Here is a 25749-nt window from a genome sequence, read left to right as displayed (position 1 = left end):
TGTTTCATTGCTGCTCTGTCCCATATCTCGATTCATAATAATACCCCTTTTTGCACTGGTTAATAACGTGATAGACTAATTCATGTGGCTCCATGAAAAGGAAGTGTTTGACGAGTGAGTTCTTGAGATAGGAAAGTGAATGAGAACCATTGATGTGATGTGAACCATTTAGGAGTCACAAAAGATAAATGCGGAAGATAAGGCTTATGAAGTTGAGGGAAATATATATTGGAGGATTAATTAACTACTAGAAAAGAGTAAAGGGTAAGCATGTCATTATCAGATTGATAATCTGTAAATAATAGAGAATAGATGCAGGAGTAGGCCATTCGGCCCTTCGAGCCAGCACCGCCATTCAATGTGATCATGGCTGATCATCCCCAATCAGTACCCTGTTCCTGCCTTCTCCCCATAACCTCTGACCGCTATTTTTAAGAGCCCTATCTAGCTCTCTCTTGAAAGCATCCAGAGAACCTGCCTCCACCGCCCTCTGAGGCAGAGAATTCCACAGACTCACCACTCTCTGTGAGAAAAAGTGCTTCATCGTCTCCGTTCTTAATGGCTTCCCCCTTATTCTTAAACTGTGGCCCCCTGGTTCTGGACTCCCCCCAACATCGGGAACATGTTTCCTGCCTCTAGCGTGTCCAAACCCTTAACAATCTTATATGTTTCAATGAGATACCCTCTCATCCTTCTAAACTCCAGAGTATACAAGCCCAGCTGCTCCATTCTCTCAGCATATGACAGTCCCGCCATCCCAGGAATTAACCTTGTAAACCTACGCTGCACTCCCTCAATAGCAAGAATGTCCTTCCTCAAATTAGGGGACCTCAAATAATGAGGTAACTTGATGATTGTTGCTGTGTAACATCCAGCTAAGATCTTTATTCATGACATGGGTGCATGGACTGAGTGTAATTACGTAAAACACAAAGTGGTGGAGGAACTCAGCAGGCCAATTAATATCTACGGAGGGACACAGGTGACTCCCTGCCTTGATCTCCAACCCCCCCCCAAACATGGTGTCGTTACTTACATTTATAGATAATTCAAAGATAGCTGGGAAGTGAGCACAAGATAATCCTCATTTCTCATTTCCTTAACCTGGAAGGAAACCATTTGACCCATCGAGCCTCGGTTGGTGCTCAAAGTAATCCCACTCTTTTGCTCCTGTGCCCCTTCCCTTGTGCCTCATGAACAACACATGGATATCCTTGCAATCTGTAAAAAGTGTATCGTACTGAGAAAAAATAAGAACAAAGATCAGCGATTGTTTAGAAACTGTAAAACAGGGTGGCATGGTGGAGCTGTGGTAGAGTTGCTGCCTTACAGCGCCAGAGAGCCGGGTTCGACCCCGACTATGGGTTCTGTCTGTGTAGGGTTTGTACCTTCTCCCCGTGACTGCATGGGGTTTTCTCTGAGAGTTTTGGTTTCCTCCCACATTCCAAAGATGTACAAGTTTGTAGATTAATTGGATCGGAATAAATGTAATTTGTCCCTCGTGTGCAGGATAATGTTAATGTGCCGGGGTTGCTGGTCGGTGCGGACTCGTTGGGCTGAAGGGGCTGTTTCCGTGCTGTATCTCTAAACTAAACGAAACTAGGCTAAGCAAAGAATGGAAAGATTGATGACAGAGGGCTGATAGCAGGTGCAACAAGTAATGAGGAAAGCTCAGAAAGATGTCATTTTTTGTGAGGGGATGTATAGGTTAAAAGGGTCGACTTCATTTGTGCAGATTGTCACAACGCCTCCTCGCTCGGACGGCTCCCCGATATCTATCCATGGCATTATTAATCACATTAAACCATGGGTACATCTAGAAATCTGTCCACGTGTTGGGGAATGATGGTAGATGTTACATAAAGTGCTGCTGTTGTAATGACCAGACTCTCATCAGGACAACAATGTGTGCTTCTTTATCGCAGTAGGAGGTGTTTCAGCTTGAACAGGATTTGCAAAGCAAGCAGATGTCTATCTACAGGTAGTGGAATCTGGGTGTAGTATTGCTTTTGCAACAACAGCTGATCTTCCAACCTGCGCTGCTTGACGGTCAAGGGCGACACTGCATTTGGTTACCACTATTGTATTTGCTCGCAGACTCGACTGTTTGATGAAGAGGCAAAGGAGAGCCGCATGGCAGCACTTCGAGCTGCCAACGAGTCTGGTACAGGCTTTGGGGAGAGTTACAGTTTAGCGAACCCTTCCATTCGAGCCGGTGAAGACATCCCTCAGCCTTCCATGTTCAATGGCAAACTCAAAGCGTACCAACTAAAAGGCATGAATTGGCTTGCTAACCTCTATGAACAGGTAGGTTTGGTGGTATTGGCCGTGTTTGCATGTGTTTACACAAGCAAATGTTCAGATGCAAGTGTCATTTGCTTTGTCATTATGTCCTAGCAGTAAGTGCACTGTTCATGACAAGCTGTGTGGGTTGGCTTTCTTTTCCATGTATAGGAGGACATTGGTAACTTGCTGAATACTCTTAGACAATAGACAATAGGTGCAGGAGTAGGCCATTTGGCCGTTCGAGCCAGCACCGCCATTCAATGTGATCATGGCTCATCATCCCCAATCAGTACCCCATTCCTGCCATCTCCCCATATCCCCTGACTTTGCTATTTTTAAGAGCCCTCTCTAGCTCTCTCTTGAAAGCATCCAGAGAACCTGCCTCCACCGTCCTCTGAGGCAGAGAATTCCACACACTCACCACTTTCTGTGAGAAAAAGTGTTTCCTTGTCTCCGTTCTAAATGGCTTACTCCTTATTCTTAAACTGTGACCCCTGCTTCTGGACTCCCCCAACATCGGAAACATGTTTCCTGCCTCTAGCGTGTCCAAGCCCTTAACAATCTTATATGTTTCAATGAGATTCCCTCTCATCTATCTAAACTCCAGAGTGTACAAGCCCAGCCGCTCCATTCTCTCAGCATGTGACAGTCCCGCCATCCCGGGAATTAAACTTGTAAACCTACGCTGCACTCCCTCAATAGCAAGAATGCCCTTCCTCAAATTAGGGGACCAAAACCGCACACAATACTCCAGGTGTGGTCTCACTAGTGCTCTGTACAACTGCAGAAGGACCTCTTTACTCTGGTTGCACTTTCAGTAACAAGGGTGCTAATGCCATCTGTGACAAAAGGGTCATTACAGCAACACATACTGAGAAGCCCATTATTGCAGCGCTGCTATGCCGGGAACCTAGTGCGAACCCCTATCTTTCCCTTGCTGTACGCTGGGCTTTCAGCAAGTGACCTAAGCCCCTATATCTTCCCTTCTGGAGCAGTGAAATAGTGTGGTGGCAGCGGATGAGGGGTTGGTTTTGGGATGAGTGATATGGCTGCGAACTGCTAGGGCGTGGGGATCAGGGTTGTATGTTGAGTGCTGCCCTTTGCTGGAAGTGGCAGCAGCTGTTCCATGTGTTGACATAGCGCAGATAAACATCAAAATGCTGGAGTAACTCAGCGGGACAGGCAGCACCTCTGGAGAGAAGGAATGGGTGACGTTTCCGGTTGAGACCCTTCCTTAGACAGACTGCTTTGTCGTTACCATTGCTGTCTCCCTGTCTCTTTTTCCGCACAGCCATACGTTACCCCTTGTGGTAACGTGCTCAAATGATTGGCGACCACTGAGCTTGTCACCACACAGAATTCTCTGGATTGGGAACAGCAGTTTCTGTTCTGTCCAGCTAGAGGCGATAAGGGACGCTTTTGGATCCTGGATCACTCTGTTAACACATGGAGCAAGTGCAACGGAGTCTCCAGCAAGCACACTTGACCCAACCTTCAAACATAGCCTTCCTGCACCGAGTTATGGGTTGTTCATTGCTGACAACGCATGGGTGGACAGGGACGTGATATATGGGCTTCCTAGCATAAAAATGGGAGAGTAGGGGTATTGTCCAGTTTCCTAGTGCAACAGCATGCATCCCAAGTGGTGTGTATGTTATCTGGGTGTGTGTAGCATTGTAGAAAGTCAGTTCCCTACAGAGTAGCAATAAACATACATCATCAGAATACAGCTGGTTTTTTCCCCTTTACCCGGTGATTCACCCTGGGGTTGTTTCCATCAATTACCCTGATCATCACTATTTTCTGTGTGTGGTTGACCTTTTAATGGCCACAATCCATGCACAATAGGCTGTTTCCTGCTCCTGTACACCACTAAATCTTTAAAATTAAATTTGATTAGTGTTGCCTCGACTCTCAATGAATATTTGCTGCATTTTGTCATTTGACTCAACTGTGACTCAAGTTCATTTCTAAAGTTCCTTCTCTTCTCCCATCAGGGTATCAATGGGATCCTCGCTGATGAAATGGGGCTCGGTAAAACAGTACAGAGCATTGCTTTCTTGGCACATCTTGCAGAGGTGAGATTTATGTTATGTGAGAATGAGAAAAATCTGTACAGAACACAGCTTCAGATACATTTTGGTGGCAAATCTGACATATAACCATATAACAATTACAGCACGGAAACAGGCCATCTCGGCCCTACAAGTCCATGCCGAACAAAAGACATTTGGGATTTCTTCCTAAACAAACCCCACCCCAACATATCCCTGCACCCTTCATTCCAGGGCTCTACGAACATATTGATTTCTTCCACTTGATATAAATCAGAACACTAATGCAATCATAAAGAAGGCACATCAGCCCCTCTACTTCCTGAGAAGATTACAGAGAGTTGGTATGTCAAGGAGGACTCTCTCTAACTTCTACAGGTGCACAGTAGAGAGCATGCTGACCGGTTGCATCGTGGCTTGTTTTGGCAACTTGAGCGCCCAGGAGCGGAAAAGACTACAAAAAGTAGTAAACACTGCCCAGTCCATCATCGGCTCTGACCTCCCTACCATCGAGGAGATCTATCGCAGTCGCTGCCTCAAAAAGGCTGGCAGCATCATCACCACACCATCCTGGCCACACACGCATCTCCCCGCTACCTTCAGGTAGAAGGTACACGAGCCTGAAGACTGCAACGTCCAGATTCAGAAACAGCTTCTTCCCCACAGCCATCAGACTATTGAACTCAACTCAGACAAAACTCTGAACACTAATAGCCCATTATCTGTTTATTTGTGCTTTATCAATTTATTTATTCATGTGTGCATATATTTATATAATGGTATATGGACACACTGATCTGTTCTGTATTCATGCCTACTATGTTCTGTTGTGCTGAAGCAAAGCAAGAATTTCATTGTCCTATCTGGGACACATGACAATAAACTCTCTTGAATCTTGAATCTCTTCATTTGTTCTTGATGTGTTATTCCTGCTCTCTGGACACATTGTTAGAGTATTATCATGAACTTTTGGGATTTACTTGTAACAAGGCCCATGTTTCACGTGTAATGATTTTTGCACTATCCAATCGAACACTCCCAGGACAAGTGTGCTTCTGGTTATGTATTTCATTAAGCTGCCATTATACCGCACCCACAAATAATTTCAAGCTTTGTCTGTACATTACCTTTCTAGAGCCCTGTTACAGTGCAGGTTCTGTGTTGGCTTGGACTGAGTTTCATGGATCTTTTGTTTGTAAAAATTATTTCTGTTGTGCAGAGAGAAAATATCTGGGGTCCATTCTTGATCATCTCTCCTGCTTCCACTCTCAACAATTGGCACCAGGAATTCTCCAGATTTGTTTCAAGATTCAAGGTAATACTCATAAGAACATGGAGCAAATGTTATTGGCATTGCTGCAAATTCTAATTCAAACTTGAAATTGCATTTTTCTAACCAGAGCAGTGAAGGTGCTATAACACTACAATGTGCTGTCTTTTTGTCCAGTCTATCCCTAAATGCATTTGGAAGCAGAGATTGTGGACTAACTACTGCAACACACTGTATATATTTTAGTCTGGTCTTTCTCTAATGCATTCGGAAGTATAGGAGACATTAAGGCTGTTATAATTCTGCTTGGAGGCTAACCGATAACATGACAGGTCCAGTAATGTAAGTGGCAATAGGTTGTGCACAAGATCTGTGTGTTTAGCTTGATGAAGTACACCATAATGAGGTCCCAAGCCTTCTCTGATCTTGACCTGTGCCAGTATTTTCGGGTAGAGGTTAGTAGGAGGACCAGTGAGTGGGTATCCTCTTTCCATGTAGTTTTAAAATAAAAGCTCTCAAAAGTCTTGCTTCTTTGGTAGTGCTGGCACTAGATGGCAGTATTACATAACATTCCACAAATAAATGTGAGCGCATGCTCTATAAACCTGGAAATATGGCAGTAAGTAGGACACAAATACCAGACGGGCGGGGGGGGGGGGGGGGGGGGGGGGGGGGGGGGGGGGTTATTTTCAGAATTCGTAAGTTTCCTAAGAAAGATACTTTGCTATTTTTGAGGGACAACAGAGTTTTACAGAAAAGGTTGGACAAACGTGCATCGTTTTCTTTGAGGCATTGGAGGTTGTGAGGAGACTGACAGAAGTATGAGTTTTCAAGAGAGAGTTAGATTTAGCTCTTCGGGCTAATGGAATCAAGGGATATGGGGGGGGGGAAGCAGGAACGGGGTACTGATTTTGGATGATCAGCCATGATCATGTGAATGGCAATGCTGGCTCGAATGGCCAATTGGCCTACTCCTGCACATATTTTTTATGTTTCTATATAAAATGATGAGGGACATAGATAGGGTAGACGGTCAGAACATTTTTTCCCATTGTGAAAATGTCAAGGACTGGAGAGTGCAGCCTAAAGGTCAAGTCAAGTTTATTCGTCACATACACATACGAGATGTGCAGTGAAATGAAAAGTGGCAATGCTCGCGGACTTTGTGCAAAAAACAAACAACCAAACAAACAACAAACTACAAACAGAATGGAACAGAATCACATATTCTTTTACATATTACATATTGTGGTAGGAAGGAAAAAGGAAAAAAACAGCAATTAAAAAAAACCCAGTACAGTAAAGTTAGTCCCTGGTGAGGTAGGAGTTTACAGTCCTAATGGCCTCTAGAAGAAACTCCTTCTCAACCTCTCCTTCTCACAGCATGGCAACGGAGACGTTTGCCTGATCCTAGCAGCTGGAACAGTCCGTTGCAGGGGTGGAAGGGGTCTCCCATGACCCTATTGGCTCTGGAGTTGCACCTTCTGATGTATAGTTCCTGCAGGGGGGCGAGTGAAGTTCCCATAGTGCGTTTGGCCGAACGCACTACTCTCTGCAGAGCCTTCTTGTCCTGGGCAGAGCAGTTCCCAAACCAAATCGTGATATTTCCGGACAAGATGCTTTCCACAGCCGCTGAGTAGAAGCACTGGAGGATCCTCAGAGACACTCTGAATTTCCTCAATTGTCTGAGGTGGTAAAGGCGCTGTCTTGCCTTACTCACGAGTGCTGCGGCGTGTGATGTCCATACATCTTCAGAGATGTGGACTCCCAGGTAATTAAAACAGCTCACCCTATCCACAGGATCCCCATTTATCCTCAATGGAGTGTACATCCTCGGATGATGTGCCCTCCTAAAGTCCACGATCAGCTCCTTAGTGTTTTTGATGTTCGAGAGGAGGCTGTTGTCCTGACACCAGAGTGCTAGATCAGCCACCTCCTCCCGGTAGGCCTTCTCATCATTGTCTGTGATCAGGCCCACCACCACAGTGTCATGAGCAAACTTGATTATTGAGTTGGAGCTGAACTTAGCCACACAGTCATGTGTGTACAGGGAGAACAATAGGGGGCTGAGAACGCAACCCTGGGGGCGATCCTGTGCTCAGGGTGAGGGACTTTGATGTATTTCCCCCCATCTTGACTACCTGGGGCCTGGTGGAGAGAAAGTCCAGGACCCAGGCACACAGGGAGGTGTTGAGCCCCAATTCCAGTAGCTTCCCGGCCAGTCTGGTGGGGACTATGAGGAGGAATGTTTAATGGAGATGTGAGAGGAAAGTTTTTCTTTAAACACAGTGGTGGGTACTTGGAACACTCTGCCAAGGGTGGTGGTAGCTGCAGATATGATGGTATTTAAGAGGTTAGAGAATGGTATCTTTGGTTGACGCTTGGATGTGCAGTGAATGGCGGGGTATGGATCACCTGCAGGCAGAGGAGATTGGTTTAACTTGACATCATGTTCAAACTGACATTGTGGGCCAAAGAACCTGCTCCTGTGCCACACTGGTCTATGTCTAACAACTATTTGTCTTTACTTTGTAGGAATATGATTTTTCTCTCTGATGCATTTTTATTACTATTTTGTTGTTTCTCCTGTACACTGAATTATTCAATTGATGCCTTTTATTAACAAATAGGGTTAGGGTTAATATCAATTTTATGCATTTCCTTTTTGAAACTTGGACCATGCCAATGCTTTTACAACCAAATAATGAGTCTAGTGTTTGCGCAAATAATCGTTGCAAATAGAAATGAGATCAGTGACTTGCATAATCACTGTTGGTTGAAGAACACATATTATCTTGGACATTTCTCTGTTTTTACCGTGGAGAAAGACAGGAGGATGGGGCATCTTGAGGTAGTCACTGGAAATGTCTTGAGAGCAGTCAGTATTACGCATATGAAAATAGACCGATCTCCCAGGCCTGATCAGATATATCTGAGGACATTGTGGGAAGATAGAGAGAAAATTGCAGCAGCCCTCGCGGAGATGTACGAGTCGTCGATACATGCAGGCAAGATGCCGGAACACTGATGGAAAGCAAATGTGCCTCTAGCTGCAGGAAAGAGACTGGGAACTACAGGCCAGTAAGCTTAACATCTGCTAAGTTCGGGAAGGTCGGGTAGTTACGACAAGGTATTTTGAGGAATGCATGCACTTAGATAATTCAGGATAGTCAGCATGGTTTTGTACGTGGGAGGTCGAGTCTCATGGATCTGAGTTTTTTGAGGATGTCACCAACAAGGTCAATGAAGGCAGAGCTGCAGACGTTGTATACATGGATTTTAGTAAGGCACTTGGCAAGGTTCCACATGGATGGCTGCTCTTGAAGGTTGGATCCCATAGGATGCAAGAAGAGATAGCTGAATGGATAGAAAATTGGCTTCATGGAAGGGGGCAGAGGGTGATGGTGGAAAGTTGCTTTTCGAACTGGAGGCCTTTGACTAGTGGTGTGCCTCAGGGTTTAGTGCTGGGCCCATTGTCGTTTATCATCTATCGATGATTTGGATGGGAATGTACATGGCGTGGGTGGTATTGTAAAAATACCACAATGTGGGTGGTATTGTAAAAATTGGTTGTCAAAAATTGCAGCAGGATCGTAGTCGGTTGGGCAGGTGGGCTGAGGAATGGTTGATGGCATTCAATACAGAGAAATGTGTGTGAGGTGTTGCATTTTGGGAGCACTAACATGGACAGAACTTGCACAGTGAACAGTAGGGCTTTGGGGACTGTTGTAGAGCAGAGGGATCTAGGAGTACAGGTACATTCATTGAAAGTGGTATCACATGTAGACACGGTGGCCAAAATGTAATTTTGGTACATTGGCCTTCATCAGTCAGAACATTGAGTATAGAAGTTAGAAAGTCATGTTCCTTTTTCTTCCCTCCCACAAATATGTAATATGTGAATATGTGATTCTGTTCCATTCTGTTTGTAGTTTGTTTTTTTGCACAATCCGCGAGCATTGCCACTTTTCATTTCACTGCACATCTCATATGTGTATGTGACGAATAGACTTGACTTGACTTGACCGTTGTATAAGACTTTGGCAAGGCCGCATTTAGAGTCTTGTGTCCAGTTTTGGGCCCCATGTTTGAGGTAAGATGTTGCCAAGCTGGAAAGGATGCAGAAAAGATTTATGAGGATGTTGCCAGGACTCGAGGGCCTGAACTATTAGGAGAGGTTGAGCAGGCTAGGGCTGTATTCCTTGGAGCGCAAGAGGATGAGGGGTGATCTTATAGAGGTGTACAAAATCATGAAAGGAATAGATGGGGTAGAAACACAAAGTCTCTTGCCCAGAGTAGGGGAATCGTGAACCAGGGGTCAATAGGTCAAAGGTACACAAAATTGCTGGAGAAACTCAGCGGGTGCAGCAGCATCTATGGAGCGAAGGAAATAGGCGACGTTTCGGGCCAAAACCCTTTTTCAGACTGAATGAGGGGGGAAAGATTTAATAGGAACTTGATGGGCAACTTTTTCACACAAAGTATATGGGCGGAGCTGCTGGAGGAGGTAGTTGAGGCAGGGACTATCGCAACGTTTAAGAAACATGTAGACAGGCACATGGATAGGATAGGTTTAGAGGGATATGGGCCAAATGCGGGCAGGTGCGACTAATTTAGATGGACATTGGCTGGTGTGGCCAAGTTGGGCCGAAGGGCCTGTTTTCATGCTGTAAGACTCTGACTCTGTGACATTAACTCTAGTTTTAAGACGACTGTGACTATCACTAAAGATTTTGTGTAGTGCAGAGAAGGCAGTTAAAGTAGTTTAATAACGCAGCCAAATGAAACCATCTGTCTCACTTGCTCTCAATGCAAGTTGTATATTGGAGAACTGAAGGCTGCGTATTGAAGGTGATATACACTTAGAAGGCAGAAACACTCCCTTTAGCCCTCCAAGTATGCTCAACACGGGACAAGGAAGAGCTGTTGATACAAGCTCTTTACATTTGTCTTCCTGCAATTTCAGGTCCTGCCTTATTGGGGCAACCCACACGACCGAAAGGTGATCAGGAAGTTCTGGAGTCAGGTAAAGTTTATTCTGATTCCTATCTCGTAATTGTGTTATGATAAACTATTGGAGACTGGCGTCAGCAATTCTGTGTAATACCTTCCGTCAAATTCACTGGGTCTGCTCTCTGACTGCCGTTCTATTTCAAAACTCCACACCTGCATGTGATTGATTTTTACTATATGTTGAAAACTGTTAATGAATCAATGAGAAAGTTACCAGGTCACAGGACTGACGACTTCCCGGTTATCTTGGGCATTAGATGAGGCAAGAATGAAGTTGATTACAATTCTCTCCGTGATTAAAGTGACTGAGGATTTGTCATCTTGTTGCCTCATTGGAATGAGGGATCAATGTCTTACTTAAGTAGATATTTGATTTGAATTACTTTCACTTGGAGGCTTCTGAGTTTCCATGGATTTCAGATTGAGTTCCCAGGCGGATGGTCTACTAAATTCCTATTGCGTATGGACATAATGAAATTGTGATTCAGGTGATTAAAAGAAGTGCTTTCAAAATAAAGCCAGCAATGTGATCTGCCGTGTGCAGAAAATCTAATTAGGAGCATTTGAAGCAAAATGTTCCAAGGTGTATCATGGTGGTATTAGCAAAATATAACACCATGCCATCAAGACAGATACCTGTGAAATGACACCGCTTCATCACATAAAAAGGGTATTAAAGAAACATTTTAAAGGTGGAAAGAGTGGCAGGCAAATGTAATGAAGAAATTCCAGATCTAAAGATGTTGGGCACTGAGGGCTGGGCTTCCAAAGGTGGAGCGATGATAATTGAGGATGGCAAAGAAGTCGCACGAGCAGTTTTCTTGGAATGAGATGAAGGAAGACATTTAAGAATGGAGACTGAATAATGGAGTAAGCATAGACGAACAAACCCAAGTGATGAATGGAGAAGATGGTGGAAGTTTGAAAGACCTAGTTTATTGCAGGGAGAACGAGGGAGACTACCCTGTAGCATTGTGGAGTAGTTGGGTGCAGAGGCAACGAAGATGTGGTTGAGAATTTCCATATCAAGTTTGTAGAGACTGGGTAGAGTGGGATGATGCTTTGGGCAATTACAGTTGTGTAATTTCTAACTTTCCTCGAGTCAATCTGTTTGAAAGTTCGAATCCAGGCTGCTTCAGTTTAGTCAGCCTTCCTAAAAGCGATGGAGTTGAGGCTTGGGGAATGGAATTTAAGCCATGGATCTTGGCTAATTCTGTTTGGTCTCATGCATGTCTGGTGGCCTGTCTGAGCTGCAGACCCAGCTGTGTAGGAAGGAACAGCAGGTGATGGTTTACATCGAAGATGGACACAAAATGCTGCAGGTTTTGCAAGAGAGAGCTGCAAGTGGCAACTGGGACTCAAGTAGTAGATTCCAGGGGCCTGCTGTAGTTCACCCTCATGGCCATATGTCAGATTACCAGTGTTAAACGGGAACAATTTTAAATATATATATCTGACTATAGTACTGTTAATATGGTTTAAAATCATTTTTGAAAATTGCATGGAAACCTTAAACTGCTAGAAATTAATTGTAAACATAAAAGCTAAGGAAAGCACGCACGTATTTTCAATCGTGGTATGCAAATCCATCTGAATCACTGAGGGTGCACCACAAATGCCAGCTGTCCCCAACATAAACCTATGGGTCTGTATGGAAAGGGTATCTGGTCCTCCAGCTCGGCGTTGTGTTCTACCCTGTTCTACCTCAGCACCAAATCCCCCCACAACCCCCCCCCCCATATCAACTCCTGTTTGTCAGCTATAAAATCCTGGATGCAACATAATTTCCTCAAACTCAACAGCGATAAGACAGAATTCCTCCTCACGGGCTCCAAAGCCACACTCAGCAAAATCAATAACCCCACTCTCACCATCGACGGCACCACTGTCTCCCCATCTCCCCAGGTCCGCAACCTTGGCGTGATCTTTGATTCCACCCTCTCCCTTGAGCCTCACATCCGCCATGTCATTAAAACCTCCTTCTTTCATCTCCGCAACATCGCCAAACTCAGACCCCTCTCTCACACCTCCCGCTGCTGAAAGACTCATCCATGCCTTCATCTCCTCCCGACTGGACTACTGCAACTCACTTCTCCTTCGCATCAGCTCCACCTACATCAACCAACTCCAACTGGTCCAGAACGCAGCCGCCCGACTCATCACCCACACCAAATCCTGGCATCACATCACTCCAGTCCTCAAACAACTTCACTGGCTTCCCATCTCCCACCGGATCACCTACAAAATCCTGATCCTCACCTACAAAGCCCTCCACCATCTGGCCCCCCCCATATCTCACTGACCTCCTCTCCCCCTACCAACCCTCACGGTCCCTCAGATCCACATCAGCCGGTCTCCTCTCCATCCACAAGTCCAAACTCCGCAGTTTTGGGGACAGAGCCTTCTCCAGGGCAGCTCCCAGGCTCTGGAACTCCCTCCCCCAACTGATCCGCAATTCCGTGTCCCTCACCATCTTCCAGTCCCGCCTCAAGACCCATCTCTTCACCTCTGCCTATCCTTAGCCCCACGTCCCCCTCCCTTTTCATCTGTGCATTAATTGCCTCATATTGTGTTTTGTATTGAATTCTGTCTTTACTTTGTGTACTAGTCATGTCTCTACTATTTATTTCATTCCCCTTACATGTTTTTCCTCTACCTGCTAAATTTTTGTAAGGTGTCCTTGAGACTCTTGAAAGGCGCCCATAAATAAAATGTATTATTATTATTACCCTGGACTTGAGACTGCGAAGAAGGTTGGGCGAGCTAATAGCTGACCGCCAGCTCATTCCTGACTTTTGCATTGCAATGCTAGAGCAGGGAAGGAGCTAGCACCTCAGTGAGCCTGTGGTTCTCTTGATAAGCCACTGGTTGAAAATTAGTGTGTTTTCCCCATTGCCTTCGGCTTTGGTACTGTTTAACTGGTATCATTTAAAAAGATTTCTGGTCTTAAATTGCAGACAAGTTATCTGCAGAGGGAGCATGACGTGAGCTAGGATTAAATTTACATTTCAGTCCGTTTTCTGATGGGATCCTAAATGGTTTGGTTTGAAAACTCATAACTAATAAATAATAATAATAATAATGCATTTTATTTTCTGGCGCCTTTCTGGACACCCAAGGGCACCTTACAGGACATAAAATCACAATACATTTATCAATATTAAAATCAAGTTGATTAAAAACAAAAAACAAAACAAAAAATACACAAAACATTGTAAGTCATTAAAATCAGGGTGAAGATGGTGGAAGTTATGTCGGGTATGCTAATCTAAACAGGTGTGTTTTGAGTTGTGATATCCCCTGACTATCTTCAAGAGCCCTGTCTAGCTCTTTCTTGAAAGTGGTATGGGTGCGTAGTCCAATATCGCCTTGGGGGACCAGGCCTCCCGTGTGACGGGGACCCACAGTTGGTCCAGTGTGCTATTAAAGTTGTCTACGATAAACGGGACGAAAAAGATTGGGAACCGCTGCTCTAAACCTATCCTATCCATGTACCTATCGATATGCTTCTTAAAGGTTGCGATAGTACCTGCGCAAATTCCATAATGTTTGGGAGAAGCACCCATCATTTATTTATTTGCCTCTGTGTTGCACAATTTGAGATTTGTAATAGAAAAAGAGGGTGTTTTTATATATTTTGGTTTCACCATGTAGAAATTACAGCTGTGTTTATACATAGTTCCCCCAGTTCAGGGCACCGTAATGTTTGGGACACATGGCTTCACAGGCGTTTGTAATAGCTCAGGTGTGTTCAATTGCTTCCTTAATGCAACTATAAGAGAGCCCTTAGCACCTAGTCTTTTCTCCAGTCTTTCCATCACCTTTGGAAACTTTTATTGCTGTTTATCGACATGAGGACCAAAGTTGTGCCAATGAAAGTTAAAGAAGCCATTATGAGACTGAGAAACAAGAATACAACTGTTAGAGACATCAGCCAAACCTTAGGCTTATCAAAATCAGCTGTTTGGAACATCATTAAGAAGAAAGAGAGCACTGGTGAGCTTACTAATCACAAAGGGACTGGCAGGCCAAGGAAGACCGCCACAGCTGATGACAGAAGAATTCTCTCTATAATAAAGAAAAATCCCCAAACACCTGTCTGACAGATCAGAAACACTCTTCAGGAGTCAAGTGTGGATTTGTCAATGACCACTGTCCGCAGAAGACTTCATGAACAGAAATACAGAGGTTACACTGCAAGATGCAAACCACTGGTTAGCCTCAAAAATAGGATGGCCGGGTTACAGTTTGCCAAGAAGTACTTAAAAGAGCAACCACAGTTCTGGAAAATGGTCTTGTGGACAGATGAGACGAAGATTAACTTATATCAGAGTGATGGCAAGAGCAAAATATGGAGGAGAGAAGGAACTGCCCAAGATCCAAAGCATATCACCTCATCTGTGAAACACGGTGGTGGGGGTGTTATGGCCTGGGCATGTATGGCTGCTGAAGGTACTGGCTCACCTATCTTCATTGATGATACAACTGCTGATGGTAGTAGCATAATGAATTGGAAGACACATCCTATTTGCTTAAGTTCAAACAAATGCCTCAAAACCCATTGGCCGACAGTTCAGTCTACAGCAAAACGTACTGCTAAAGCAACAAAATAGTTTTTCAAAGCTAAAAAATTGTCAATTCTTGAGTGGTCTTTTATATGCTGAAGAGAAAACTGAAGGAGACTAGCCCCCAAAACAAGCATATGCTAAAGATGGCTGCAATACAGGCCTGGCAGAGCATCACCAGAGAAGACACCCAGCAACTGGTGATGTCCATGAATCGCAGACTTCAAGCAGTCATTGCATGCAAAGGATATCCAACAAAATACTAAACATGACTACTTTCATTTACATGACACTGCTGTGTCCCAAACATTATGGTGCCCTGTAATGGGGGGGGGGGGGGCATGTATAAACACTGCTGTAATTTCTACATGGTGAAACCAAAATGTATAAAAATGGCCTTTATTAAAATCTGACAATGTGTACTTTAACCACATGTGATTTTTTTTTTCTATTACAAATCTCAAATTGTGGAGTACAGAGGCAAATAAATAAATGACGGGTCTTTGTCCCAAACATTATGGAGGGCACTGTACCTCCTCCGGCAGCACGTTCCATACACCCACGTTCTTTGTGTAAAAAAAACAAGTTATCCCTTGGGTTTCTATTAAATGTTTCTCCCCTCACCATAAACCTACGTCCTCTGGTCAGATGTGATCTTGCATCATATTGTTCTCTGGAGATATTCAATTTGACTCGTATTCAGGAACATGGATTGGTGGGGTTTTGATCTTTGTTCTATCTGCAACGTCATAGTTTTTCTTTAAAATTGTTGCAATAACTGCTACTTTTGCTATTATCTTGATTTTAGAAAACATTGTACACTCAGAATGCACCCTTCCATGTGGTGATAACCAGTTATCAGCTGGTGGTTCAGGATGTGAAGTACTTCCAGCGGGTGAAGTGGCAGTATATGGTGCTGGATGAGGCACAGGCACTTAAAAGTAGTTCCAGGTAAACCTATCATCAATTTCCAATTCTAATAGTGTCTATTCGAGGGGCTATTTTGCAGGGTTGGTTATCAGAGGAGGAATGTGTGCATTTGTATCTTAATAGAATGAATGTCGATGGTGATTGTGGTTGTGTAGGATGGAATTGCAGATAGACACAAAATGCTGGAGTAACTCAGCGGGTGAGGCAGGATCACTGGAGAGAAGGAATGGGTGACGTTTCACGTCGAGACCCTTCTTCAGACTGATGTCAGGGGAAAGGGGTGGGACAAAGGTAGAATGAATCTGGAATTGTAGATGCTAGATGTACACAAAAGGCTGGAGTACTTCAGCGGGACAGGTAGCTTCTCTGGAGAGAAGGAATGGGTGACTTTAGGTCTGAAGAAGGGTCTCGACCTGAAACGTCACCCACTGCTACCTGTCCCTCTGAATTACTCCAGCATTTTGTGTATATCTCTGGTGAATGTACTTTACAGAATTGCATATTAGATGACTGGGGGATTTAGATAGTTTTGGCAGTGCAGGATGCAGACGCTGCAATCTTGAGCAAAAAAACTGCTTGAGGATCTCCAGTTTCGGGCAACGTCCATAGAGGGAAATAGATTTTGGGTCAAACCTCTTCTTCAGGCTATAGTCTGTCCATTTCCCTTCACAGATGCAGCCTGACCCACTGAGTTTGCCTACTAATTTGTTTATTGCTTCATCAGGATGTTGCTTCATCAGGTAGATATTAAAATTCCCTTTCCCCTGTTGGGTGCATCAAAAACAAGACAACATAAGTTTCACATGAGAGGAAATCATTTTAAAAAGTAAATAATGTTTTTTTTTTAAAAACACTGTTCTAGATATCTAGACCACGTGAATAGATCCGATCTCAAAGAATTCTTTCCAATAGTTCACCGGCCCCTGAGGAGAGACTCACCTGTCTATAGTTCTGTGGATTCTCTCTATCTTAAACAAACGAACAACATTGGCCACTCTCCAGTCCTCCAGGACTTCACCTCTAGCTCGTGAAGAAACAAAGTTACTCGTTAAGGCCCCTGCCCCTTGCCTCCCTCAATAACCTGGGATAGATCCCATCAGGTTCTGGGGACTTATCCACCATAATGCTCTCGAAGAGTAGCACCACCGACTTCTCGATCTCGTGCTGGAGTGATCTAGCCGGGCACTGTCCATTCCTGTGACAGACCCTTTGTTAAGAGCGGTATGTTGGATGCTCTACATTGGGTAGTGTGTTGTCAAGATTTTAATAGAGTTAGTACAGGATTCCACTCCTGAGTTTCATTAAACTGAATGCATAAGACATAGGAGCAGAGTTAAGCCATTCCGACCCATCAAGTCTGCTCTGCCATTCGATCATGGCTGATCTATTTTTCTCTCTCAACCAAATTCTCCTGGCTTCTCCCCATAATCTTTGACACCCTTACTAATCAACTGAATAAAAATAACATTTGGTAAGAAGTCATTATTTGACCATGGTGCTCTTTATGTAAGGTTGAAGTTTCTGAGCTTGCTTTCTTTCTGCAGTGTTCGCTGGAAGATTTTGCTGCAATTCCAATGTCGCAACCGACTGCTGCTCACGGGAACCCCCATACAGAACACTATGGCCGAGGTCAGTCGCTTCTCTACACAGCATTGTTGAGTCAAAGGTGCAGCTAGGCCTCTCAGCAGAGGAAATATCTCCAAATACTTTTTGATGGAAGCATTTACAATTATGCATTAATGTCATTGGATATCTGGATGCAATAGCAGAGTGGTCCAGGATACTCTGTAATCCAATTGGAACCACCCTTTTGGATTTTGGTCCTAATCTCAACTGTGTGTAGATATTCTTCATCCCATATCTTGTATTTTACTCGTCCCTATGGTTATTTCAATACTCCTGAGGCAAATATGAGCAAAACCACAAGTAATATGATTTGCTTCATTCACTTCCTTTGAGAATATGGAAAGTCCTCTTTGTTGCCAAGTGGCCCTTCCTTTCTCGAGTATGTCTGCTATGTGAATGATGAAGAAAATATAAATTTTAATATATCGCTTATACTTGAAATATGGCAGAAGTTGCATCTGTTTAAATTGTGCTTGTTGATCGGTTAATACTGTCCCAGTATTAGTTCTAGGAGAGAGGTAGTCTATAGTAAATGATTTTGTTAAATATAAAACTTTCATCAGGCCATTACTATATTCACAATGTATATTGTTTCTTCCCTCAGCTGTGGGCACTGCTACATTTTATCATGCCAACGCTCTTTGACTCGCACGATGAATTTAATGAATGGTTTTCCAAGGATATTGAAAGCCATGCTGAGAATAAATCTGCCATTGATGAAAGTAAGTACTTTCTTTCAAAATGGAGTACTGTTTAATTGCTTTGCATCAGGTCCTTGCTGCCTTTTTCCTGCTCGTAAGCCATTCTTGTCAACGGAGTCGTACAATACGGAAACAGGCCCTTCGGTTGATGTTGAACAGGATGCCCCATCTAAGCTAGTCTAATTTGTCTGCATTCGGCCCATATCCCTCTAAACCTTCTCTATGCATATACGTGCCCAAATGTCTTTTAAATATTGTGTTGCACCTGCCTCAACTACTTCAACTATGGCAGCTCATTCCATGTACCCACTACCGTTGGAAAAAAATGCCCCTCGGGTTCCTAATAAATTGTTCCACTCTCATCTTTGCCCTCCAATTCTTAAGTCCCCAACTGTTAGGGAAAGAACTGTGATTTAGAAAGACTCGTGGTTTATATGTCATATTTTTGGTGTCCAAAATAGTGGTGAAACGATAAAAATTTGTCTGTTATGAAAAAAAATGTTGACTTTCGGTCTTGAAGTCATCTAATTTATATCTGTTATTTGTAAGGTTTCACATGATGGGTGGAATTTTGTTAAGAACAGTGTAATGGTGTAAAAACCTGAATAAAATGATCTTGTTCCTCAAAATTGCTCCAGAATTGTCAAAAGACTCATATACATTCATGATTTGGATGAAGGGATTGAAAGTAACATTAGCAAATTTGCAGATGACACAAAGTTGGGTGGCAGTGTGAACTGTGAGGAGGATTCTATGAAGATGCAGGGTGACTTGGACAGGTTGGGTGAGTGGGCAGATGCATGGCAGATGCAGTTTAATGTGGATAGATGTGAGGTTATCCATTTTGGTGGCAAGAACAGGAAGGCAGATTATTATCTGAATGGTGTCAAATTAGGAAAAGGGGAAGTACAACAAGATCTGGGTGTCCTTGTACATCAGTCACTGGAAGTAAACATGATGGTGCAGCAGGCAATGAAGAAAGCTAATGGCATGTTGGCCTTCATAACAAGAGGAGTTGAGTAGAGGAGCAAAGAGGTTTCTGCAGTTGTATAGGGCCCTGGTGAGACAACACCTGGAATATTGTGTGCAGTTTTGGTCTCCAAATTTGAGGAAGGACATTCTTGCCATTGAGGGAGTACAGTGTAGGTTCCCGAGGTTAATTCCCGGGATGGCGGGACTGTCATATGTTGAAAGAACGGAGCGACTGGGCTTTAGAAGGATGAGAGGATATCTGAAATTACATATAAGATTATTAAGGGATTGGATACGCTAGAGGCAGGAAACATGTTCCCGATGTTGGGGGCATCCAGAACCAGGGCCACAGTTTAAGAATAAAGGGTAGGCCATTTAGAATGGAATTGAGGAAAAACTTTTTCACCCAGGGAGTTGTGAATCTGTGGAATTGTCTGCCTCAGAAGGAAGTGGAGGCTGATTCTCCGGATGCTTTCAAGAGAGAGTTAGATAGAGCTCTTAAAGATAGCGGAGTCAAGGGATATGGGGAGAAGGCAGGAACGGGGTACTGATTGTTAATGATCAGCCACGATCACAGTGAATAACGGTGCTGGCTCGAAGGGCTGAATGGCCTACTCCTGCACCTATTGTCTATTTTCTAATATTTACCTCTGTTTATAGAGATATTTAGTACACACTCTTAGGATGGAAAATTGACAGCTAATTTTCCCTTCCCTTAGTTTACGTCAAACTTGTCAAATTCTAGTCCCAATTGTATGTGTATAAAGTTCTCATTTAACTGCATATTGCATTACCTGCAGCCCAGACCATTTGGAATTGTATAACCCAGAGATATGTTACATTCATGCCTATCTGGAAAATAGTGATTACGTTCCATAAATCCTATTTTATATTGTACATTTCTGTAGGCTGTCCGCTGCAGTGGGAATATAAGCTCCTTTGGTCACAGGCAATGGCTGTTTGAGGTTACAAATGAACATGACATGAAGACTTGATGGTGGATGGGAGGGAGGTAGTTTATGGAGGCACAAGGAACAGCTGATGCTGGAATCTTGAGCAAAACACCAAGTGCTGGAGGATCTCAGCAGGTGTGGAGGACATGCAGTTGACAACATTTTGGGTTGGGACCCTTCAGAAGGCAGTCAACATTACGGGTCGAGGAGTGTGTATGATACCCATTCAATTTTTACTCCAGTTCATCTTTTCTATGAATCTGAATCTGAATCTTTTGTATTGTAGCTAAATGTTTGAAATTGCATCTTGGGGAGCTGACAATGCGAAGAGCCACTCATTTCACATATTGTTTATTGGATTGAGGACAGCACTGTACTGAATAGGCAACAATTGCCTGCTCATTTGGGTCCTCAATACCAGAATGGTGTTGAAGAAGTTGTCTGGGAAAGTTGGCGAGGATATTTGGGCAGTGCATGTGAAAGACGCAAGTTCTTTCTGATGGCTTTCTTTTGTTTTTATCTTTGTAGACCAGCTGTCTCGTCTCCACATGATTCTCAAGCCCTTCATGCTGAGGAGGATCAAAAAAGATGTGGAGAATGAGCTCTCCGATAAGGTAGGACTGGTAACACATTGTTACATTGCAGCACTTTAGGGTTGGGAATGATTTATTTTCAAAACAGGAATCCAATGAGTCAGAACATCTTAAGTTCTGTTTGTTCTGACCTGTGATGTAGTGCAATATGGTTTCAACATGTGCATGTTTTTGAACCAGTTGATTGAATGCTTTGTTGTTATCTTATTTAAATTCCAGAGTATGCCACATTAAAACAAATCTAAACCAAAGTCGCCTTCTGATATAAATTACCTGTCTGTTGATTTTATTAAAAGGGCAATAAGCTATACCAGTACATCAGTAAGGCGATGGGACTCGGACGGTTTGCATGTTATTCTGGTATTTTATAAATAAGTTTTAATAGGTAACAACAGCATCCTGTACTAGTTTCTTCAGTGAAACTTGAACTTTGGTACTGATTCTAGGTGAACCTTTTGTGTAGCTATGAAGGGGGGGAAGATGTAAAAGATTTCAAGGGACTTTTCAAATCAATACAGGAATTTGCCTAATATTCTATTCAATGTTTCTTCCTCCTATCAAACAAGTTTTCATGTTCTGTCTGCATGTTGATTGTTGTATTGCCATCCAAAATAACGGTATCATACGTGGAGGGATCCAAGAAAGTCCTGAGAAATGTTTTGTATGGATGCTAATAATTTGAATATTATTTATTGGAATGGAGCACCAATGCTGTTCAAATTTATGTACCTACATTAATCTTTAGTATTGGAGTATAACCTGGAGTATTGCGTACAGTTTTGGTCTCCAAATCTGAGGAAGGACATTATTGCCATAGAGGGAGTGCAGAGAAGGTTCACCAGACTGATTCCTGGGATGTCAGGACTGTCTTATGAAGAAAGACTGGATAGACTTGGTTTATACTCTCTAGAATTTAGGAGATTGAGAGGGGATCTTATAGAAACTTACAAAATTCTTAAGGGATTGGACAGGCTAGATGCAGGAAGATTGCTCCCGATGTTGGGGAAGTCCAGGACAAGGGGTCACAGCTTAAGGATAAGAGGGAAATCCTTTAAAACCGAGATGAGAAGAACATTTTTCACACAGAGAGTGGTGAATCTCTGGAACTCTCTGCCACAGAGGGTAGTCGAGGCCAGTTCATTGGCTATATTTAAGAGGGAGTTAGATGTGGCCCTTGTGGCTAAGGGGATCAGAGGGTATGGAGAGAAGGCAGGTACGGGATACTGAGTTGGATGATCAGCCATGATCATATTGAATGACGGTGCAGGCTCGAAGGGCCGAATGGCCTACTCCTGCACCTAATTTCTATGTCTATGTTTCTATGTTTAATATGCGAGTACTTGAGAAGGAGCTGCACTGCATCAAAACAAATCTACCCATTTGGAAGGTACACAAAACTGCTGGAGAAACTCAGTGGGTGCAGCAGCATCTATGGAGCGAAGGAAATAGGCAACGTTTCGGGACGAAACGTTGCCTATTTCCTTCGCTCCATAGATGCTGCTGCACCCGCTGAGTTTCTCCAGCATTTTTGTGCATCTTTGATTTTCCAGCATCTGCAGTTCCTTCTTAAACACTACCCGTTTGGAAGATGTCTTCAGATGATCTACGCCCTTCTTGACTGTATTCACTTAACACTGCATTGTGCTTTGTCCTCCATGCAGATCGAGATCCTTATGTACTGCCAGTTGAAAAGTCGGCAGAAGATGCTCTATCAAGCACTGAAAAACAAGATCTCAATCGAAGACCTACTGCAATCATCTATGGGAACCACTCAACAGGCCCAGAACACCACCAGCAGTCTCATGAACTTAGTCATGCAATTTCGCAAGGTTACATTCTTTAATATTCCACTACTTTTCATTCAAACCACTTGAACTCGAGTTGCCTTGTGTTAAGGCAACTCGACATACCCAAGCCTGCATAGTTTTTTAAACTTAGAATTCCATTACATTCTATCTTAATAAAAACTCCAAATGAACTGACGAGTGGAAGGGTGGAAGTGACGATCAGGAAGTCTGTATTAACATTACACTGTGGCACATTACAAAAGTGATCATAGAAAATGTGAAACTAGAATAGTGGGAATAGTAAGGGTAAATGATTTTTCCTATAATAATTTAAACTCTGGACTCTGCTTAACATGTCAACTTGGGAATTAGTTTGGAAGACGAATCCATACCAAGGACCAGGTAATTTATGCACTTATAACCAGTGAGTGCTGAGCGTCCGCAGTCCGATTGGAATGTGTTAATGTTCCGCGTTACATACAAAAGCTGTTGTGAGACGGAGGGGAAAAAGTAGACCAGCTAGGTCAACTGGAATGTGCAGACACTGAGTGGTTTTTCGGGGAAATAATATATTTACTTTGATGCAAAATAAGGTTCCCAACCCGAAACCCCACCTATCCAAGTCCTCCACAGATGCTGCCTGACCCACTGAGTTCCTCCAGCACTTTGTATTTTGCTCAAGATTCTAGCATCTGCAGTTCCTTGTGTCTCAAGATTAGTTCTCTGATGGATCGTGATATTTTATACAGAATAGTTCCATGAAAGTCTATGGAGTAGTGCTTGATGATTCCTCTCTCAATAGTCAACTAGAGCATCTATGTATGTCACTCGAGGCCTCAAAGTGACATGTTCATAATGGGCACCCCTGCTTTATAGAGACCACTGTATATTTGTTAACTTGTCCCCATTTCCCCTTCTTGCTTGAGGCTTGTGGGCATACACAAGGAGATCTCTTTGAATTGCGTATTATTGATGTCCTTACTATTTTTTTGTTTTGTTTCATTCCGCTTATATGTTTTGTAAACTGCTTACTAAATTACTACTAAAGAGTCCTTTGAAAGACGCCCCTAAGTATAATGTATAATAATAATACACCAGGAGGTCTCTGGTTATGGTAAATCGGGCAGTGACAATCAAAGGCACTAACTCCTAGGTTAGTGGAGAATATGGATAGGAAGCTTTGTGTTTTAATTTCTGCCTCTGAGTTAGATTACCTCAGAATATTTGTGCCTACATTCAAAAATCAGGAGAATCAGGGTGACACAGGAGCACAGCAGCAGAGTAGCTGCCTTATAGTGCCAGAGACTCGGGTTAAATCCTGCTTACAGGCGCTGTCTGCATGGAGTTTGTACATTCTCCCTGTAACCGCGTGGGTTTTCTCAGGGTGCTCCAGTTTCCAGCCACACTCCAAAGACGTACAGGTTTGTAGGTTAATTGGCTTCTATAAATTGTAAATCGTCCCTAGTGTTCAGGGTAGTGCCAGTGTGATAGCTGGTCGGGTGGACTGATTGGGCTGACGGGCTTGTTTCCATACCTCTGAAGTCTAAATCTGAACAGATAGGGAGAAGAGCTTTGATACACAATGTCAGTTGTTTATAGAGTTATGAATTGTTGTGGGTAGACATAAAATGCTGGAGTAACTCAGCGGGTGAGGCAGCGTCTCTGGAGAGAAGGAATGGGCGACGTTTCGGGTCGAGACCCTTCTTCAGACTGATGTCAGGGGAGGGGGCGGGACAACAATAGAATGTAGTCAGAGACAGTGAGACTAGTGGGAGAACTGGGAAGGGGAATGGGATGGAGAGAGAAAGAAAGGGCTATCTGAAGTTAGAGAAGTCAATGGTCATACCGCTGGGGTGTAAACTACCCAAGTGAAATATGAGGTGCTGTTCCTCCAATTTGTGCTGGGCCTCACTCTTACAATGGAGGAGGCCCAGTACAGAAAGGTCAGATTGGGAATGGGAGGGGGAGTTCTGAGCTGCCGGGAGATCAGGTAGGTTAAGACGGACTGAGTGGAGGTGTTCAGTGAACAGCAGATACAGTAGATGATGTTGGAGGAGGTGCAAGTGAACCTCTGCCTCACCTGGAAAGACAGTTTGGGTCCTTGGATGGAATCGAGGTGGGAGGTAAAGGGACAGGTGTTGCATCTCCTGCGGTTGCAGTGGGGAAGACTTGTTATGAATTGTTGTGTCTGTGTTTGTTAATTCATGTCAAGAATCTATCTTGATCTTTGTTTTTCAGGTCTGTAATCATCCAGAACTATTTGAGCGCCAAGAGACTAAATCACCGTTTCATATGTCTCTGAAAGCATACCACATTCCCAAGCTTATTTACAGAGATGGGCAGATTAACCACTTCAATCACTGTCGGAACAGGTCAGCAAAGATCGGCTATCTCCTCTGTAAAAGAAATGTGAAACTAGGTCAGGCAGCATCTAGAACATGGAGTAGTACAGAACAGAAATAGCTCTTCGGCCCATGATATCTCGGATTCAGATTCAATTTTAATTGTCATTGTCAGTGTACAGTACAGAGACAACAAAATGCATTTAGCATCTCCCTGGAAGAGCGACATAGCAAATGATTTGAATAAAAATAATAATAAGTGTCGGGGGGGGGGGGTGGTGATTGGCAGTCACCGAGGTACGTTGTTGAGTAGAGTGACAGCCGCCGGGAAGAAGCTGTTCCTCGACCTGCTGGTTCGGCAACGGAGAGACCTGTAGCGCCTCCCGGATGGTAGGAGGGTAAACAGTCCGTGGTTGGGGTGAGAGCAGTCCTTGGCGATGCTGAGCGCCCTCCGCAGACAACGCTTGCTTTGGACAGACTCAGTGGAGGGGAGCGAGGAACCGGTGATGCGTTGGGCAATTTCTGCATCTGCACTTATCTGCACAATATCTGCACTTACCATGAGACAAATTGAATCTAATCTCATTGGACTGCATTCCCTTCGTATTCATGTGCCAATCTGAACATACCTTTTTGACTTTGCTATCATATCTGCCT

At 43.6% G+C, this 25749-nt stretch overlaps 1 protein-coding gene across 4 annotated transcripts in view; it reads left to right on the top strand.

Moving 5' to 3' along the window:
- The window catches only part of ino80 (INO80 complex ATPase subunit), a 170710-nt gene that overhangs the window by 73556 nt on the left and 71405 nt on the right, over positions 1–25749 (top strand). For all 4 annotated transcript variants that reach the window (XM_055641071.1, XM_055641070.1, XM_055641069.1 and 1 more), the window contains exons 12-21: positions 2098–2307; positions 4284–4364; positions 5560–5655; positions 10577–10636; positions 15997–16139; positions 17663–17747; positions 18349–18466; positions 20899–20984; positions 22625–22792; positions 24989–25122. In XM_055641071.1, coding sequence (XP_055497046.1) covers positions 2098–2307; positions 4284–4364; positions 5560–5655; positions 10577–10636; positions 15997–16139; positions 17663–17747; positions 18349–18466; positions 20899–20984; positions 22625–22792; positions 24989–25122 — 1181 coding nt within the window. The remainder of the gene's footprint in view (positions 1–2097; positions 2308–4283; positions 4365–5559; positions 5656–10576; positions 10637–15996; positions 16140–17662; positions 17748–18348; positions 18467–20898; positions 20985–22624; positions 22793–24988; positions 25123–25749) is intronic.

Source organism: Leucoraja erinacea, chromosome 9 (assembly GCF_028641065.1).
Source record: "Leucoraja erinacea ecotype New England chromosome 9, Leri_hhj_1, whole genome shotgun sequence".
NCBI classification, from domain to species: domain Eukaryota; kingdom Metazoa; phylum Chordata; class Chondrichthyes; order Rajiformes; family Rajidae; genus Leucoraja; species Leucoraja erinaceus.
Note: the sequence above shows the minus strand (reverse complement) of the source record. Positions and strands in the feature narration are given on the sequence as shown.